The sequence below is a fragment of the Canis lupus genome, chromosome 35, assembly GCF_048164855.1.
Source record: "Canis lupus baileyi chromosome 35, mCanLup2.hap1, whole genome shotgun sequence".
Lineage (NCBI taxonomy): Eukaryota > Metazoa > Chordata > Mammalia > Carnivora > Canidae > Canis > Canis lupus.
In genome coordinates, this window is record NC_132872.1 from 4,406,026 (window position 1) to 4,426,116 (window position 20,091).

The 20,091-nt window shown below is 37.8% G+C and overlaps 1 protein-coding gene across 2 annotated transcripts in view; it reads left to right on the forward strand.

Moving 5' to 3' along the window:
• Window positions 1-20,091, forward strand: part of CCDC14 (coiled-coil domain containing 14) — a 51,032-nt gene that overhangs the window by 21,796 nt on the left and 9,145 nt on the right. For both annotated transcript variants that reach the window (XM_072812456.1, XM_072812457.1), the window contains one exon: window positions 10,816-10,898. In XM_072812456.1, coding sequence (XP_072668557.1) covers window positions 10,816-10,898 — 83 coding nt within the window. The remainder of the gene's footprint in view (window positions 1-10,815; window positions 10,899-20,091) is intronic.

Here is a 20,091-nt window from a genome sequence, read left to right on the forward strand (position 1 = left end):
CTTCCAATTTGTCACCACATCTTTTTGAATCTATGTTCTTAGAGGACCAAGATTATATAGCATGCTATTCTCACTGTTCACTTGACCTTCTAAAAGTGAAATTTTTGAAAACCAAATAATTTGTCAATTTGTCTTTTTAGTAGAATGAGCTTTCCAGCAGAGGGTTAGAAATTTTTGTGCCTCTTTGGTAACTTTATTGGAAAGAATCATCCATAATTTCCATTACAAATCAAAGTTGGAATACATAGATTCATTCAAAACTGTTTTTTGGAATTTTCAGTCAAAACAATTTTTTTTTTTTCCTGTTTGGACATTTAGAAACTACGCGTTTCTGTTTAGCTGGATAAGTGATCTTTCAGGACTTGGAGTTTATTGCCATCTTGTGGTTTAAAAAAATAGCCAGGTGCAATATTTCTATGGCATCTGGACATTTTTGGCACTTTGGGCTGCACAGTTTTTATTTGGGACTTCTGATAAAATGCTCAACATTCCTGGTCCCAACCCACGAAATGTCTATAGTGCCCTATTTATTGTGACCACCAAAAGCTCTGGCACATCCCGGAATTTCCTGCATGAGGGTTGGGAGGGGACTACTTCCAGTTAAAAACCATTGAGCTAGAGAGTTCCTTAATATTTATAGGGCAAGTTGGAATTCATGACTACTTCCTAACTTTAGACTCAAATATGAGACCATTATGTATTCACATAGAACAAAAAAAAAAAAAAAGGAAAAGAGTGAGAAGGAGGAGCCAAGAATGGCATTCAGTCTTTTGGCTTGATTATTTGACAGATGGTAACATAATTCTCCCAAATGGAAGCTACTAACAGAAGAATATGTTGTTTATTTGTTTATTTCATGTTATTTTTGAAATAGAAGATACAGGAGAGCCAGTGTGTTAAGATTTAGAAATGCCAAATTTGTCATTTAGACCATCTGGAGATATATATGGTATAAGTGGAACACAGAACAAGACCCAGGATAGAAATGCAGACTTGGGAGTTATTCACTGAACACATTTTTATTGAGCTTTTACTATAGATTTGGCACTGTTGTAGGCACTGGAGACAATGGTGATTAAAACCCAAGTGATTTGTTATCAGCATGTAAGTGGTAAATTCACCAGGAAGATATAGAATGTGAACCCAGCCAAGACTGAGTTGCTGGGGAATAGCAGCTTTTTAAGAAAAGATCATGGGAGCAGGAAGCTGTGAGAGAAACCCAAGAAGGGGCAAGTAGGGAAGTGGCAGGAAACCCAGGAGAGAGATTACAAAAGCCATGGGAAGAAAGAATTTATAGGAGAGATCTTTACATAGCATTCAGAGTAAATACACTGACAAAAGAGATAAAAGAGGGTCGAGAATAAACATCACCAGGTGAATTGCTTAAAGAAAACCAGAAAACTTAAAACAGTATTCATAGTTTCAAGGAAGTTAAAGATTGTAGAATTCTTCTTAGAGGCTGGAGAATAGAAAATCCTTAAAGAAGGAAAGACAAAAAAGGAGAAGAAAAGTGAATTAGATGAGCTCAGGAAAACAAAAGCAAAAAAAAAAAATCTTTTTCTAAAAAAAGATTTTATTTATTTATTCATGAGAGACACAGAGAGAGAGAGAGACAGAGACACAGGCAGAGGGAGAAGCAGGCTCCCTGCAGGGAGCCCGATGTGTGTCTCGATCCAGGCGGGCTCTGGGATCACGCCCTGAGCCAAAGGAAGACAATCGCTGATCCACTCAGGTGTCCCCAAAAGCAAAAAAATCTTAAAAAATGAAAACAAACATGAAGTCACAAGTCTTATATTCCATTAGGATGCTTATATTCCACTGGAACCTGAACAATATGAATGCTGATTTTGTTGTTTTGGGGGTTTTGCTTTTTTCCCCAAAATCTTTGTTTCATTTGCTACTAAATAATTCATAATTCAGTGTCTCCTACCAACATTAACTATTCCTCTTCCCAAGTCCTTTTAAAAAAAATGTATTGATTTGTGTTAAAATATATATGACCTATTTATCTTTTTAGCCATTTTGTAAGTGTACATTTCAGGGGCATTAAATACTTTTACAACACTGTGTTCCCATAACCACTGTTTATTCCCCAAAACTTTTCATCTCTAGCATAAACTTTGATTGCTTTAAGCAGTAAATCCCTTTCTCCTTTTCTCTTAGGTTCTGGTAACATCTGTTCTCTTTTCTGTCTGTGTGAATTTGAGAAGGTTAAATTTTTGTCTCTTTTGTTTGCTGCTGTTATTTCCAGTGCTGAGAATTGTGCCTAACACTCACTCTGATAAATGTTTGTTAAATGACTGAAGGCATGGTGGATAAGGTGGAAGAAACAAAATAAAATAGAGAATAACTAAAAATTATTATAAAGGAGATACATATGAAAGAGAAACAAAGAATGCAAAATTTAGCATTATTATTATTCCTGATTAAGAAAACAAAACAAATAGATTAAAGACAATGTTAAAAGATATGTAAATAAAGAGAAATTTACTAAAGAGCTGTGTCAGCAGATTAGTAGGGCACTTATGATCCCAGAAAAACTTAAAATGATCAACACCAAGACATAAACTATTAAGTCACCACATCTTAAGGACAAAATAAAACTAACATTTATTAGACATTCAAAATAAAAGTAGATGTGTAAAGAGAAAAACATCAGGCTGGCCTTAGCCTTTTTACAGGGATATTCATTGCCCAAAGATCATAGAACATTATTTACAAAGACCTAAGGGGAAGAAAGAACGTCCCCAAGAATCTTCTATGTGGCCCAGCAGTCCTTTTAGTGTAAAGGCAACAGTCATAATCCCAAGTGTTCATGAATTTAGAAAGTAAAGCACCATTGGACTCCTTTAAAAATAACAAAAAAGTTGTTGAATGGCAAATTCCAGCCAACCAAGAAATGAATTCATATAAAGAAGTGTTTAGGGGCAGCCCTGGTGGCGCAGCGGTTTGGCGCCGCCTGCAGCGTGGGGTGTGATCCTGGAGACCCGGGATCGAGTCCCACATCGGGCTCCCTGTGTGGAGCCTGCTTCTCCCTCTGCCTGTGTCTCTGCCTCTCTCTCCGTGTGTCTATGAATAAATAAATAAAATCTTAAAAAAAAGTGTTTAGAGATAAACATTAAATCTATGCATAGAACTAAGACAACTATGGGAATTAAGATTACAAAATAGAATTTATTAGTAACCTTGACAATATAAATTCGAAAACAAAAGTTCTTAAGTCCTGTTTCCTTTATTTAAGGTTATTTAAAAATACTATTTTATGAAGTAGAGAAATATTTCCTAGACCTCATTAGTCCTGATTTCGCTTGTTACTTCTCCCTCAGATAAAATCATGTGATCCTAAATTCAATATGTCATATTTTAAAATAGTATTTGTAATATTATAAAAATAGTATCTATAAAAATATTTGTAATGTTGCAAAGTAGTATTTATAATAGTATTTGTAATAGTATTTATAATATTATCTATTTGGCTAATAGGTAATATTTTTTCTCTCTGTATGGGCTTAAAAAATGTCCAAATGATATCTAGCAAGTAGTGATTATTATTTCTAATCAGTATTTTGCTGGAGGTTCTAACCAGTGCAATAAATCAAGGACAGGGAATAAAAGCTTTTTAAAGTACAGCCAGTCTTATTCACAAATGACATGACAGTCTTTGTAGAAAATCCTACAGAATCTACAAAAAAGCAACTAGAATTAATAAGTCAGCTTAGCAAAGTTATAGGATATGAGATCAATATACAAAAGGCAATTATATTTCTATGTACTGACAATGAACAGTTTGAAGTGAAATTTAAAAACAATACTATTAATAGTAACATCAAAAAATATCAGTTTAGTGACAAATTTGATTTAAAATGTGTAAGACCTGTATACTGAAGACTATAAAACATTGCTGAGAGAAATTAAAAACCTATATAAGTGAAAGATAAACTGGATGCATAGATTATAAGATTTATTATTGTTAAGATGTTAGTTCTCCCCAAATTGATCTATTGATTCTATATAATTCTGGTGAAAACTCCCATCTTTTTTTTGGAAAGATGATTCTAAAATTTATATGGAAATTCAAAGAATCTAAAATAACTGAACCAAAACAACTTTGGGAAAGAAGAGCAAAATTGGTACTATCCTATTTCAAGACATAAAGTTATAGTAATCAAGACAGTGTGGCATTGGTGTAAAGATAGGCAGATATACAATTGAAACAGAATAGAGTCCAGAAATAAACTCACATATAAAGGTTACTGATTTTTTAGGGGCACCTGGGTGGCTCATTTGGTTAAGCATCTGCCTCAGCTTGGATCATGATCTCAGGGTCCGGGGTCTGGCTCCCTGCTCAGGAGGGAGCCTGCTTCTCCCTTTCCCTCTCCCCCCAACCCCACTAGTGCTTTCTCTCTCTCAAATGAAATCTTTAAAAAATAATAATAATAAAATAAAAGTAACCTATTTTTGACAAAGATGCTAGGGAAATTCAATGGGGAAAGAATAATCTTTTCCATAAATAGTGCTGGAACAATTGGAGAGTCATATACAAAAAAGGGGGGAAAAAGAAAGGACAACCACTTAAACCTTTACCTCACACCATAGATGAATTTGAATCACAAATCTTACTATATATAAGTTAAATATACAGAACTTTTAAAGAAAACATAAGAAAAAATCTTAGAAATCCTAGGTGGGGAAAGATTTCCTAAATATAACAAAAAATGTAGGTAGAAAAAATTGGTTAAGTTGGGCTTCATCAAAATTTAAGATTGGCTCTTCAAAAGACACTATTACTAAAAATGAGGCAACAGAGAAAATATTTGCAATACATATATTTGATAAAGGACTTGTACATACAGACTGTATAAAGAACTATTTCGACTCCGAAAACAGGCAAAATATTTTAAAAGACTCTACATCAGATAAGATATAGATGGGTATCAAATAAGCCTATGAAAATCCGTTCATCATTGTTAATCATTAGGAAAGTACAGACTAAAACCATGACGAAATAACACGACATACCCATTAGAATGGTTAAAATTTAGGACCACACAAGATGTTAGTGAGGGTGTGGAAGAACTGGCACTTGCATAATTTACTGGTGGGACTATAAAAAATGATACAGCTGCTTGGGGAAAATAGTTTGATAGTTTCTTAGAAGTGAAACATAAACCATATAATCCAGTCATTTCACTCCTAGGTATGTACTGAGAGAAGTAAAAGCATATGTCCACACAAAACCTTCTTGTGAATGTTCATGGGAAACAACCCAAATGTCTGTTAGCAGGTGATTGGGAAAACAAATAGTGGTATGTTCCTATAATAGGATACCACTCAACAGCAGAAAGCAAGGATCTATTGATGCATGCAAGGGCATGGATGAATCTCAAAATCACTATATTGAGTGAAAGACGGCAGGTTAAAGTATATATTGTATGATACCATTTATAAGATAATTGTATACTGTATAAGTATATAGTATAAAATTCCAGAAAATGCAAACTAATCTGTAAATCAGTGGTTGGTTGCAAAGGGGCTGTTATGAAAATGGAGCATGTGGAAATTTGGGGACGTGATGAATATCTTAATTGTGGCAATGGTTTCACCACATCATATGTTAAAACTTATCAAATTATATACTTTACATGCAGTTTATTACATATGTTTCATTTCAGTAAAACCATATTTAAAAACAATGAGTAAACCAAAAAAAGAAATATTTGCCTAAATGTCAGCAGTTCTTTTCCTTTGTTTAAATCAAGTACATGAAAATATAATACATAATATTTGTTAAAAGCATAACTATCCATTTCTAAAAGATTATCTTTTGTTATTTTTTTATCATGTTATCATTTTTTAATAGGACAGTCATGTTTTAAAAGCCTAGCCCTGCAAGTTGGGAATGAGAAGGAAGGAGAGTAGTTAATGGTACAGTTGGGTTGAAGAGAATATTTTCCTAAATATGGAAGCACTTTTATTATGCTTCTCAGCTTAGCCACATGAAACAAGTAAACAGGGAGAAGCTGCAGGTGGAGACCATAAAAGAAGTGTGAATAGGAGCAGGGTCCTTTACAGTAGAGGAGAAGATGGGATCCAGAAAGTTGATGAGGCTCCCTTTCTCTAAGATTAGAAGAAAGAAGTGAGGATTAGTATATAGAAATGGATGAATCTGTACACCCTGGGGCAGCAGGGTAACAGTTTGTCCCCCAGCCATGTTATTTTTAGTGAAAATAGGAAAGTATCCTACTGAGAGGAGGAGATAGGAGTGAGAGGCTTACAGTGAGGGATGAAATCTTAGGTTGCCCACATAGGGGAAGAGAAGAGAAGAATCTGATCAGGCACATAAGTACAATAAGATTGTCAAGCAAAGCTTCCCTCACGCACTGGGTATGTAAGAGGACCTCAGTACTTTCTGCTCTCCTAGAAAATACCAAAAGAAGCATTCCACCTAGAGCTCTCGATTACCAGTCTACTCTGCTTTTTCTAGATGACTATTTTAAAGAGAGAACTTTTCAGAAGAGCAGAATTGTTTTAAAACAAACATGAGATTTTATTATACTGTTGTTCTGTAGCTTCCTTTTTTCTACTTCTCAGTGAGTCTTGAAGATATTTCCTTCTCAGTACCTGTAGATATATCTTTTTTTAAAACTACTTGTGTATTATTAGTATTTCTTACGGATATACCACAATTGATGCAGCATTGTAGGTTGTTCCTTACTTTTTACTATTAATATTGCTTTGTGACCATCTTTGTATCTATATCTGAAGATTGTAGATGCTTTTGCACATGTACAGCTAGAGTTGACCCTTGAGCAATGCAAGATTTAGAGGTCCTTACACCCTACAAAGTCAGAAATCTGTGTGTAACTTTGGACTCCCTCAAAACGTAACTACTAATAACCTACTATTAACTGGAAGCCTTATCAATAGCGTTGGATGTTATTATTAATTAACATATATTTTGCACATTATTTGTATTATATGCAGTATTCTTGCAATGAAGTAAGCCAGAGAAAAAATATTAACAAAATCACAAGGAAGAGAAACTACATTTATAGTACTGTGCGTATATTTCAAATATCTGTGCATAAGTGGACCTGCACCATTCAAACCCGTGTTGTTCAAGGATCAATTATATTTCTGAGACTAGATAACTTAGAGTTAGAATTATTTTGTCAAAGATAAGAACATTTTACATTTTGTTAGATACCGTCAAATAGCTGTTCAAATGGAATGAGATAATTCATTTGCCTCACCAAAAAATAGTTATTTCCTTTTATTTTGGTCAATCCTGCGGCCATAAAATATCTCCTGTTTTAACTTTGCATTTCTTCATATTAGTAAAGCTGAGCACTTTTTTGTATGCTTATAGGCCATTTCTATTTCTTCTGTGAATTACATTTTTATGCCTTTTCTTACTGATTTGCAGGAGCTCTTGAAGTGTTATGGATTTTTTTTTTTTTTTTTTGTCTCTTATATATGTGTCTTTTACTCTTTTCCTTGATGGTTGGTAGATTTTGAGTCTTGCTTAGGAATCATAGATTTCCACCTAAAACTTATAGTTGGTCTTGTTTTTTTGTCTATTTTATGTATACCTCCTTAATATATATGGAATTAGTACATTAAATGATGTGAGGTAGGGTGCCATCATTTTGGATTCAATAACAAATAATGCAGAATATTTTTAGGTAATTTTGGAAAGATAATAGAGACAACTTTTTTTTAGCATTAACTTCTTAGAAGTAAACATTTTTGTAGTTTCTTTGGTATGTTCTCATTTGTAAGTGGCCACAAATTGTGAAGTTCATTGCAGGACAAAGTGGCTGGTCACTAGCATTCACTTTTCTAAAATAAGGCCATTGGGACGCCTGGGTGGCTCAGCGGTTGAGCATCTGCCTTTAGCACAGGGCGTGATCCCAGGATCCGGGCCCGAGTCCCACATCGGGTTCCTTGCAGGAAGCTTGCTTCTCCCTCTACCTGTGTTTCTGCCTCTCTCTCTCTGTGTCTGTCATGAATAAATAAATAAAATCTTTAAAAAATAAAATAAGGCCATTAACTTTTCCATCTCATAAAGAAATTATTAGAAGCATAGATTTACAAACCAAGCAGGAGCATGTCTGATAGCAGTCAGTCCCTGTAGGTATTCTAGTTCATAGTTGTGACATTTCTTTTAAAAAGTAGGTCGTTTGTACAGTAATGAAAATACAGAGAAGGAAGACAGAAGAAGAAAATAGCAAGAGGTGATAGGAAATGGAGGAGATTGGAAAAAAAAAAAGACAAGGAAATCATTAAGAGAACAAAAGAAGAGGGGATCCCTGGGTGGCTCAGCGGTTTAGCGCCTGCCTTCAGCCCAGGGCCTGATCCTGGAGTCTCAGGATTGAGTCCTGCATTGGGCTCCCTGCGTGGAGCCTGCTTCTCCCTCTGCCTGTGTCTCTGCCCCCCCTCTCTCTGTATCTCTCATGAATAAATAAATAAAAATCTTAAAAAAAATAAAAAGAGAACAAAAAAGGAAAGAGGAAAAATAAGAGCAGTCATCTTTTTTCTTGTGAGAGGAAAATTTATGCTGTCCCAGATAGTTTTTTAAAAATTATCTCAGATTTAGATCTTTCATCCATTTTGAGTTTATCTCTGTGTATGGTGAAATAGAGTGGTCTAGTTTCATTCTTCTGCATGTGGATGTCCAATATTCCCAGCACCATTTATTGAAGAGACTGTCTTTCTTCCAGTGGATAGTCTTTCCTGCTCTGTCGAATATTAGTTGACCATAAAGTTGAGGGTCCACTTCTGGATTCTCTATTCTGTTCCATTGATCTATGTGTCTGTTTTTGTGCCAGTACCACACTGTCTTGATGACCACAGCTTTGTAGTACAACCTGAAATCTGGCATTGTGATGCCCCCAGCTATGGTTTTCTTTTTTAAAATTCCCCTGGCTATTTGGGGTCTTTTCTGATTCCACACAAATCTTAAAATAATTTGTTCTAACTCTCTGAAGAAAGTCCGTGGTATTTTGATAGTGATTGCATTAAACGTGTAAATTGCCCTGGGTAACATTGACATTTTCACAATATTAATTCTTCCAATCCATGAGCATGGAATATTTTTCCATCTCTTTGTGTCTTCCTCAATTTCTTTCAGAAGTGTTCTATAGTTTCTAGGGTATAGATCCTTTACCTCTTTAGTTAGGTTTATTCCTAGGTATCTTATGCTTTTGGGTGCAATTGAGGAGAACACAGGCAACACCCTTTTTGAACTCGGCCACAGTAACTTCTTGCAAGATACATCCACGAAGGCAAAAGAAACAAAAGCAAAAATGAACTGTTGGGACTTTATCAAGATAAGAAACTTTTGCACAGCAAAGGATACAGGCAACAAAACTCAAAGACAACCTACAGAATGGGAGAAGATATTTGCAAATGACATATCAGAGAAAGGGCTAGTATCCAAGATCTATAAAGAACTTACTAAACTCAACACCAAAGAAACAAACAATCCAATCGTGAAATGGGCAAAAGACATGAAGAGAAATCTCAGAGGAAGACATAGACATGGCCAACATGCACATGAGAAAATGCTCCACATCACTGGCCAGCAGGGAAATACAAATCAAAACCACAATGAGATCCCACCTCACACCAGTGAGAATGGGGAAAATTAACAAGACAGGAAACCACAAATGTTGGAGAGGATGTGGAGAAAGGGGGATCCTCCTGCACTGTTGGTGGGAATGTGACCTGGTGCAGCCACTCTGGAAAACTGTGTGGAGGTTCCTCAAAGAGTTAAAAATAGACCTGCCCTACAACCCAGCAATTGCACTGCTGGGGATTTACCCCAAAGATGCAGATGCAATGAAACGCTGGGACACCTGCACCCCGATGTTTCTAGCAGCAATGTCCACAATAGCCAAACTGTGGAAGGAGCCTCGGTGTCCATTGAAAGATGATGGATAGAGAGGATGTGGTTTATGTATACAATGGAATATTACTCAGCCATTAGAAATGACAAATACCCACCATTTGCTTCAACGTGGATGGAACTGGAGGGTATTATGCTGAGTGAAATGAGTCAGTCGGAGAAGGACAAACATTATATGGTCTCATTCATTTGGGGAATATAAATAATAGTGAAAGGGAATAGAAGGGAAGGGAGAAGAAATGTGTGGGAAATATCAGAAAGGGAGACAGAACATGAAGACTCCTAAATCTGGGAAACGAACTGGGGGTGGTGGAAGGGGGGAGCAGGGCGGGGGGTGGGGGTGATTGGGTGACGGGCACTGAGGGGGGCACTTGATGGGATGAGCACTGGGTGTTATTCTGTATGTTGGCAAATTGAACACCAATAAAAAATAAATTTATTTTAAAAAAATTAGGTCAGGCCCTATGAATAATGACAGTAATGTGGTTTTGTTTTGTTTATTTGGTTTTTGTCTTTTGTTTTGGGGATGAGATGGATTTCTGCAGTCCTTGTGGGTACCATCTTTTGTATTGTCCTCATTTTTTATTTTTTAATCCTTTTTTCATCATGATAAACGTTCTCTTTGATACCTATCCCCTTCTCCCCTCAAACTGCCCCCCTTCCGCTCACCTGAGTGAAATAAGCCAGCCAGACAATACCATATGCTCTCACTCATATGTGGAATTTAAGAAACAAAACAGACAAGCAAAGGGAAAAAAAGAACAACAAACTAAGACCATTAATTATAGAGAACAAACTGATGGTTACCAGAGGGGAGCTGTTGTATTTTTTAATAGCCTGTTAGATGTACACTGTTAAATGAGTTTGGGATTCATAGATTCATGTTTCTTTATTATTTCCTTTAGGCAACTGAGAATTTTGAACCGGCAACTTAGAGAACAAGAAAAAACTCAAAAGGCATCTGGTGCTCTGGAATGCAACCTTGAATGTAGGTAAAAGAACTTCAAAGAACTGATAGTAAATTCTTTGTTTTAGAAATACTGATAAAGAATTGAGCTTTCTTAATCACTTTGTTTCAAAAATTCTTTTAATTTATATTTGAAAAAATAGGAATAATATGTGCTAAAAATTAAAATAGCACAGAAACAAAAATAAAAGATCTATGCTATTAGCAATCTCCACAATAGCCATAATATGGAAAGAATCCAAATGTCCATTGGCTGATGAATGGATAAAAAAGACGTGGTATATACATACAATGGAATATTCCTCAGCCATCAAAAAGAATGAAATTTTGCCATTTGAAATGACATGGATGGACCTAGAGGGTACTGTGCTAAGCAGAATGAGTCAGTCAGAGAAAGGTAATCCCGTGTGATTCCACTCATATGTGGAATTTAAGAAACAAAGCAGATGAACATAGGGGAAGGGAAGGAAAAATAAAGATAAAAACAGAGGGAGGCAAACCATAAGAGAGACTCAACCCTAGGAAACAAACTGAGGGTCACTGAAGAGGATGGGGTAACTGGGTGATGGCCATTAAGGAGGTCATATGCAGGTGGATGCCTGGGTGGTTCAGAGGTGCCTTCGGCCCAGAGCGTGATCCTAGCGACCCGGGATCGAGTCCCATGTCAGGCTCCCTGCATGGAGCCTGCTTCTCCCTCTGCCTGTGTCTCTGCCTCTCTCTCTTTCTTCCTCTCTCTCTCTCTCTCTCTCTGTGTCTCTCATGAATAAATAAATAAAATCTTTAAAAAAAAAAAAAAAAGAGGGCATATGCAACTGAAGAGTCCCTAAAGTCTATGGCCATACCACCCTGAATGTGCCCAATCTTGTCTGAAGAGTCACTAAATTCTACACCTGAAATTAATAATATACTTTATATTAATTAAATTTAAATTTAAAAAAATTTTAAAAGATCTGTGCTATTACATCCTAATAATACAGCCCTGTTTTTTTAAAGGCTATATTTCCTTTCACATGTCTCCTGCACATATAGAATTAATCTGTTTCACAAATACTGAGTTCTTACTGTGTGCCTGGCACTAAAAAAACTATATATGTATTTTTTCTTTTTTAAAAATGAGATTACAGGGACGCCTGAGTGGCTTAGCGGTTGAGCATCTTGCCTTCGGCTCAGGGTGTGATCACAGTCCCAGGATCGAGTCCCACATCAGGCTCCCCGCATGGAGCCTGCTTTTCCCTCTGCCTATGTCTCTGCTTCTCTCTGTCTCTCTCTGTCTCTCTCTCTCTCTCTCTCTCTGTCTCTCATGAATAGATAAATAAAATCTTCAAAAAAAAATGAGATTATACTGCACATGTTTTTCAGAAACTTGTATTTACTCAACATGTAGAGCCATTTTTCTTTTTTTTCTTTTTCAAGTTTTTATTTAAATCCAGTTAATTAACATGCAGTGTGATATTAGTTTCAGGTATAGAATTTAGTGTTTTTCACTTGCATACAACACCCACGGCTTACCACAAGTCCCCTCCTTAATATTTACCACCCGTTAAACCTGTTCCCCTATTCACCTTTGCTCCTACAATTCCCTGTTTGTTCCATTTTATTTTTTTAATTGAATGTATGTATGTATTTATAAAAGATTTTTATTTATTTATTCACAAGAGACACAGAGAGAGGCAGAGACAAGGCAGAGGGAGGAAAGGCAGGCTCCATGCAGGGAGCCTGATGTGGGACTCTATCCCAGGACTCCAAGATGACTCCCTGAGCCGAAGGCAGATGCTTAACTGCTGAGCCACCCAGACATCCCTGTTTGTTCCCTTTTATTAAGAGTCTGTTTTATGGTTTATCTCTTTTCCCCCCTATGTTCATCTGTTTTGTTTCTTAAATTCCACATATGAGTGGAATCATGGTATTTGTCTTTCCCTGACTTATTTCATTTAGCATAACACTCTGTAGTTCCATTTACCTCATTGCAAATGGCAAGATTTCATTTTTTTTTTGATGGCTGAGTATATTCCATTTTATATATACGCACACACACACACCACATCTTCTTTACCCATTCATCAGTTGATGGACATTTGGACTCTTTCCATAATTTGACTATTGATAATGCTGCTATAAAAATTGGGGTGTCTATATCCCTTCGAATCTGTATTTTTGTGTCTTTTGGGTAGTACAGTTTTGCTGGGTTGTAGGGCAATTCTATTTTTAGCTTTTTGAGGAATCTCCATATTGTCTTCCACAGTGACTGTACCAGTTTTGCATTCCCACCAACACTGTAAAGGGTTCCCCTTTCCCCATATCCTCACCAACACCTGTTGTTTCCTGTGTTGTTAGTTTTAGCCATTCTGAAAGGTGTGAGGATATATTTTATTGTGGTTTTCTTTTTTTGTTGTTGTTTTAGATTTTATTTATTTATTCATGACAGACACACAGAGAGGGAGAGAGAGAGGCAGAGACACAGGCAGAGGGAGAAGCAGGCTCCAGTCAGGGAGTGCCATGCGGGACTCGATCCCGGGTCTCCAGGATCAGGCCTTGGGCTGAAGGCGGCGCTGAACCACTGAGCCACCCGGGCTGCCCTATTGTGGTTTTCAGTTGTACTTCCCTGATGATGAGTGATGAGCATCTTTTCCGTATCTGTTAGCATTTGTATATCTTCTTTGGAAAAGTGTCTATTCATGTCTTCTACCCATTTTTAAACTGGATTATTTGTTTTTGGTGTGTTCAGTTTGGTACGTTTTTTATTTTGGATACTTACCCTTTATCAGATATGTCATTTTTAAATATCTTCTCCCATTCCAAAGGTTGCCTTTTAGTTTTGTTGATTGTTTCCTTCACTGTACAGAAGCTTTTTATCTTGATGAGATCTCAGTGGTTTATTTTTGCTTTTGTCTTCCTTGCCTTAGAAGACCTAACTAGTAAGAAGTTGCTACAGCCAATGTAAAAGAGATTGCTGCCCATGTTCTCCTCTAGGATTTTGATGGCTTCCTATCTCATATTTAGATCTTTCATCCATTTTGAACTTATTTTGTGTATGGTGTAAGAAAGTGGTCCAGTTTCATTCTTTGCATGTTGCCATCCAGTTTTCCCAGTACATTTATTGAAGAGACCATCTTTTTTTCCATTGCATATTCTTTCCTGCTTTGTTGAAGACTAGTTGACCATATAGTTGTGGGTTCATTTCTGCATTTTCTGTTCTTTTTTTTTCTTTTTAAATATTTTATTTATTTATTTATTCATGAGAGACACAGAGAGAGGGGCAGAGACATAGGCAGAGGGAGAAGCAGGCTCCCCACAGGGACCCGGATGCAGGGCTCAATCCCAGGACTCCAGGATCATTCCCTGAGCTGAAAGGCAGACGCTCAACCACTGAGGCACTCAGGCATCCCTCTATACATTGATTTTGTATCCTGAGACTTTACCGAATTTGTGTATCAGTTCTAGCAATTTTTTGGTGGAGTCTTTGGGGTTTTCTATATACAGTATCATGTCATCTGCAAACAGTGAAAGTTTGACTTCTTCCTTGACAACTTGGATGACTTTTATTTCTTTGTATTGTCTAATTGCTGAGGCTAGGACTTCCAATACTATGTTAAATAACAGTGATGAGAGTGGATGTCCCTGTCTTGTTCCGGACCACAGAGGAAAAGCTCTTGGTTTTTCCCCATTGAGGATTATCTTAGCTGTGGGATTTTCATATATGGCATTTATTATGTTGAGGTATGTTTCGTCTAAACCTACTTTATCATGAATGGATGTTGTAGTTTGTCGCATGCTTTTCCTGCATCTATTGAGAGGATCATATGGTTCTTAGCCTTTCTTTTGTTTAGAAAGGCTTTCTGTTGTGGTGTATCACATTGATTAATTCTGAATATTGACTACCCTTGCAGCCCAGATATAAATCCCACCTGATCATGGTGAATGATTCTTTTACTGTACTATGTGATATAATTTGCTCTTTGTTGAGAATATTTGCATTCATGTGCATCGGGAATATTGGCCTGTAGTTCTCTTTCTTGGTGGAGTCTGTGACTGGTTTTGGAATCAGGGTAATGCTGGCCTCATAGAATGAATTTGGAGGTTTTCCTTCCATTTCTATTTTTTGGAATAGTTTAAGAAAAATAGGTATTAACTCTTCTTTAAATATTTGATAGAATTCCCCTGTGAAGCCTTCTGGCCCTGGACTTTGTTGGGATATTTTTTTATTACTGATTCAGTTTCTTTGCTGATTATTAGTCTGCTCCAGTTTTCTATTTCTTCCTGTTTCAATTTTCGTAGTTTATGTGTTTCTAGGAATTTATCCATTCCTTTCAGATTGTCGAATTTGTTGGTCGGATGCCTGGGTGGCTCAGTGGTTAAGGGTCTGCCGTCGGCTCAGGGCATGATCCTGGAGTCCCGGGATTGAGTCCCACATCGGGCTGCCTGCATGGAACCTGCTTCTCCCTCTGCCTGTGCCTCTGCTTCTCTCTCTTTCTCTATCTGTCATGAATAAATAAATAAGATCTTTTAAAAAAAATAACAATTTATTGGCATATAATTTTCATAATATTCTCTTATAATTGCTTATATTTCTGTGGTGTTGCTTGTTATTTCTCCTCTCTCTTTTGTGATTATGTTTTGGTCCTTTCTCTTTTCTTTTTGAGAAGTCTGGCTAGAGGTTTATAAATTTTATTAATTTTTTTCAGATAACCAGCTCCTGGTTTCATTAATCTGTTTTTTTAGCTTTTATATCTCTTACTTTTACATTAATCTTTATTATTTCCCTTCTGCTGGCTTTAGACTTTATTTGTTCTTCTTTTTCTAGCTCCTTTAGGTATAAGATTAAATTATTTATTTGAGATTTTTTTTTTTTTATTCTTGAGGAAGGCCTGTGTTATTAAATACTTCCCTCTTAGGACTGCTTTTGTTACATCCCAGAGGTTTTGGACCATTGTGTTTTCATTTTCATTTGTTTCCATGTATTTTTTAAATGTCTTCTTCAATTTCCTAGTTGACCCATTCATTCTTTAGTAACATGTTGTTTAACCTCCATGTGTTTGTGGTCTTTCCAAATGTTTTCTTTTGGTTGACTTCAAATTTCATAGCTGTTATGATCAAAAAATATGCATGGTATGATCTCAATCTTTTTCTCCTTGTTGAGGTCTATATGTGACCTAGTGTGTGATCTATTCTGGAAAATGTCCCATGTGCACTTGAAAAGAATGTGTATTCTGCTGCTTTGGGATGAAATGTTCTGAATATATCTGTTAAGTCCATCTAGTCCAGTGTGTCATTGAAAGCCATTGTTTCCTTGTTGATTTTCCGCTTGGATAAGCTGTCCATTGATGTAAATGGGGTGTTAAAGTCCCCTACTGTTATTGTATTATCAATGAGTTCTTTTATGTTTGTTATTAATTATTTTATACATTTGGGTGTTCCCAAGTTGGGGTCATAAATTGTAAATACAATTATTGTATCTTCTTGTTGAATAGTCTCCTTTATTATGATACAGTACATAACTTTGGTTTAAAGTTTAGTTTGGGGGCTTCTGGGTGGCTCAGTTGGTTAAGTGTCTGCCTTTGGCTCAAGTCATGATCTTAGGGTCCTGAGATTGAGCTCCATGTCTGGCTCCACACTCAGCAGGGAGTTAGCTTCTCCCTCTCCTTCTGCCCCTCCCCCTGCTCATGATCTCTCTCAAATAAATGAAATCTTAAAAAAAATAAAACACTTAAAAGAAAAGTCTAGCTTGTCCATATAAATATTGCTACTCTCTGGCTTTCTTTTGAATCCAGTTGCATGATAGATATTTCTCCATCCCCTCACTTTCTTCCTTTCTTTTTTTTCTTTTTTTTTTTTAGAGAGATTTCACTTATTTATTTATGAGAGGCAGGAACATAGGCAGAGGGAGAAGCAGGCTCCCTGGAGGGACCCTGATGTGGGACTCGATCCCAGGACTCCGGGATCACGACCTGAGCCAAAGGCACTCAACCACTGAGCCACCCAGACTCCCCTCTTTCTTTCTTTAAAAGATTTATTCATTTACCTTAGAGAGTGTGTGCAAGTGGGAGGAGGGGCAGAGGGAGAGAATCTTTAAGTAGACTCCCCACTGAGCGCAGAGCCACAAATAGGGCTTGACCCCACTATCCATGAGATCATGACCTGAGTCGAAACCAAGAGTCTGACAATCGCCTGAGCCACCCAGGTGCCCCCCTCCATCCCCTCACTTTCAATCTGTAGGTGTCTTAAGATCCAAAATGAATCTCTTATTTTTTTAATCCATTTTGACACCTTATGTCTTTTGATTGAAGTGTTTAGTCCATTTACATTCAGAGTAATTATTGGCAGATATGTGCTTAGTGCCATTTTATTACTTGTTTTGTTATTGTTTCTAGAGATTTTCTCTGTTCCTTTCTAGCCTTTGTCACTTTTGGTCTTTCTTTCCCACTCAAAGAGTCCCCTTTAATATTTCTTGCAGGGCTGGTTTTGTGTTCACGAACTCCTTTAGTTTTTGTTTGTCTGGGAAGCTCTTTATCTCTCCTTCTACTCTGAATGACAGCTTTGCTGGAAAGAGTGTTGTTGGCTGCAGATTTTTCCCATTCAGTATGTTGGCTATATCATGCCACTCTCTTTTGGCCTGCCAAGTTTCCGTGGAGAGATCTGTAGCTAGCCTTATGGGTCTTCCCTTGTAAGTTAAGGACTTGTTTTGTCTTGCTGCTTTTAGAATTTTTCCTATCACTGTATTTTGTAATTTAACTACAATATGTCTTTGTGTTGCTCTGCTTTTGTTGATTTTGATGGGAGTTCTCTCTGCCTCCTAGATGTCTGTTTCCTTCCCCAGATCAGGGAAATTTTCAGCTTTTATTTCCTTAAATAAACCTTCTTCCCCTTTTTCTCTCTTCTTCTGGGACTGCTATAATACAAATGTTATTAACATTTAATGGAGTCACTGAGTTCCCTAAGTCTACTCTTGTGATCCATCATTTTTCTTCCCCTTTTTTGTTCAGCATCATTATTTTTTTCATAATTGTATCTTCTGTATCACTTATTTGTTTCTCTGCTTCTTCCATACCTGTGGTCCAGATGGTTTCACATCCCAGATACTACATTTTTCATTTCTGCCAGATGGCGTTTTAACTCTTGTATCTGTGGTAAGGGCCTCCCTGAAGTCTTCCATTCTTTTCTCAAGTCCAGCAAGTAGCCCTGTGATTATTGTTTTTTAATTTTCCATTAGGCACATATTTGTTTCTTTTTCTTTTTATCTGTTTTGATTCAATCTCTGACCATGATCTTTTCTTGTTTTTTTCTTTTGGGATGAATTCCTCCATTGTGGCATTTTGTCTAGGTCTCTATCTTCTTGTGTTAGAAAAGCTGTCCTGAGAGTAATGGCTCTCTGAGGAAGAGGTCACGTAGTGTCTAGTCCAGAGCCTGGTGCTTCAGGGAGTGTCTCTGGTGTGTGCTGCGTGCATTTCTGCCACTGTGTTTTGGTTGCTCTGTTCCTCAGGTCATTTGTCTGCAGAGGTTCTCCTTACCTGCTGTGGGCAGTGTTTGAACCTTGGCCAGAGCGTGGCAAGTTTTAAGTAGGTATCTCTGGTTTGCTTGTTAAATGAGACTTGATGCTACTTCCACTAGAACTCTATGGTTGGTAGACGTGGTGTGTGCCAGGGTTTGTGCTGGTCTTCTGGGAAGGGACCTGCTGTGCTGGTCCTTAAACAGACTTGCCCGAGAAAAGCAGTACCAGCAGAATGTACAGCAGGACTTAGTGTAAGCAGGTTAGGCAGCCGGTGTTGGTGATGAATTGGTTTATGCTGAGGGGTGGGAGAGGGAAATGGCACCAGCCACTCCCTTTGTCCCCAGAGAGGGGAGTCTGTACTTGCTGCTCTAAGGGGGCCCTCTCAGAAGAGTGGATAATTTCCCCTTGTGCATCCTATGCATTTTTCAGATTGCTGTTTTTATGGTGTCCATGTCTGGGTTACTTGCCTACTGAAGCAGCGTAGTGCACTTTGGGCTCTATTCCAGCCAAGCCTGCCGACTTGTAAAACTCCAAACTTTGGGGGCCTGGTGTGGTAAAGACCTGCACTGGTCTTCTGGAGGAGGGTCTTCTGCACTGGGACTGATGCAGGTTTGACCCAGAAAGGCAGTCATGCCAGAGGACAGGGGGTGTGGATTTGGAGCAAGCTGGTCAAACAGGCAATGTCCTGGTTAGCCGCCCTCAGCAGGTGTTTCTGCCTTTGCTGAGGGGTGGGGAGGGAAATGGAGCCCACTGGCTCTTTTGTCCATGGAGAGGCAACCACCTCTCACAGATGTGCTTCAAGAAGTAGGAACAGTCGCTCCTTATGCCCCTTTGGGGGTCCTCAGATCATATTTTCTGCCCTGGGTTACTTGCCTTCCTTTACTCCAGGAGTAGGGCGACACCCTCAGATCTCTATCCCAGCCAAACCCAGGGACCTCTGGGCTTAAAGAAGTTTAAAAAACTGGTTGTAAAAAATTCATGAAAGTCAACCCCTTCTCATTTTCCCAGCCAATGGCTTTGGAGAAGTATTCGCCTTGCACAAACCCCTGTACGCTCTAGTCTATCTCAGTTTTCTCTGCGACCAAGGCTCCCTCCCCTCTGCAGCAACCTGTTTCTCCCCCAAACCTCTTCTCTGCACTTCCTACCTTCCTTGATGTGGCCTCTTCTCTCCCTCTGGTTGTACAGTTTATCAGTCCTTAGATCAATTTCTTGGGTGTTCAGAATGATTTGATAGTTATCCAGCTGTGTTCAAGGGACAAGGCAAGCCTAGGGTGGTCCTACTATGCCACCATCTTAGCTTTCCTCCTCCCCCCAGTAAAATCTGTAATGGATATTTTTCTTTCTGTTTAGGAACTATTTGGATATTATGCTTCTGTGATTCCATCATAATGTATTTGAAGTTTTCTATGTAGGTATTTTCCCTAGTGCAAACAGTGCTGTAGTAAAAATCTTATGCATGTCTTTGTGCATGTGTGTGAGCATTTTGTAGATTATAGCTGTAGAATTATTTTTTTTTTTAAAGATTTTATTTATTTATTCATGAGAGACACACACAGAGAGAAAGAGGGGAACAGAGACACAGGCAGAGGGAGAAGCAGGCTCCATGCAGGGAGCCCGATGCGGGACTCAATCCCGGGACTCCAGGATCATGCCCTGAACCAATGGCAGGCACTAAACCTCTGAGCCACCCAGGGATCCCTAGCTGTAGAATTATTGAGTCAAAGGATA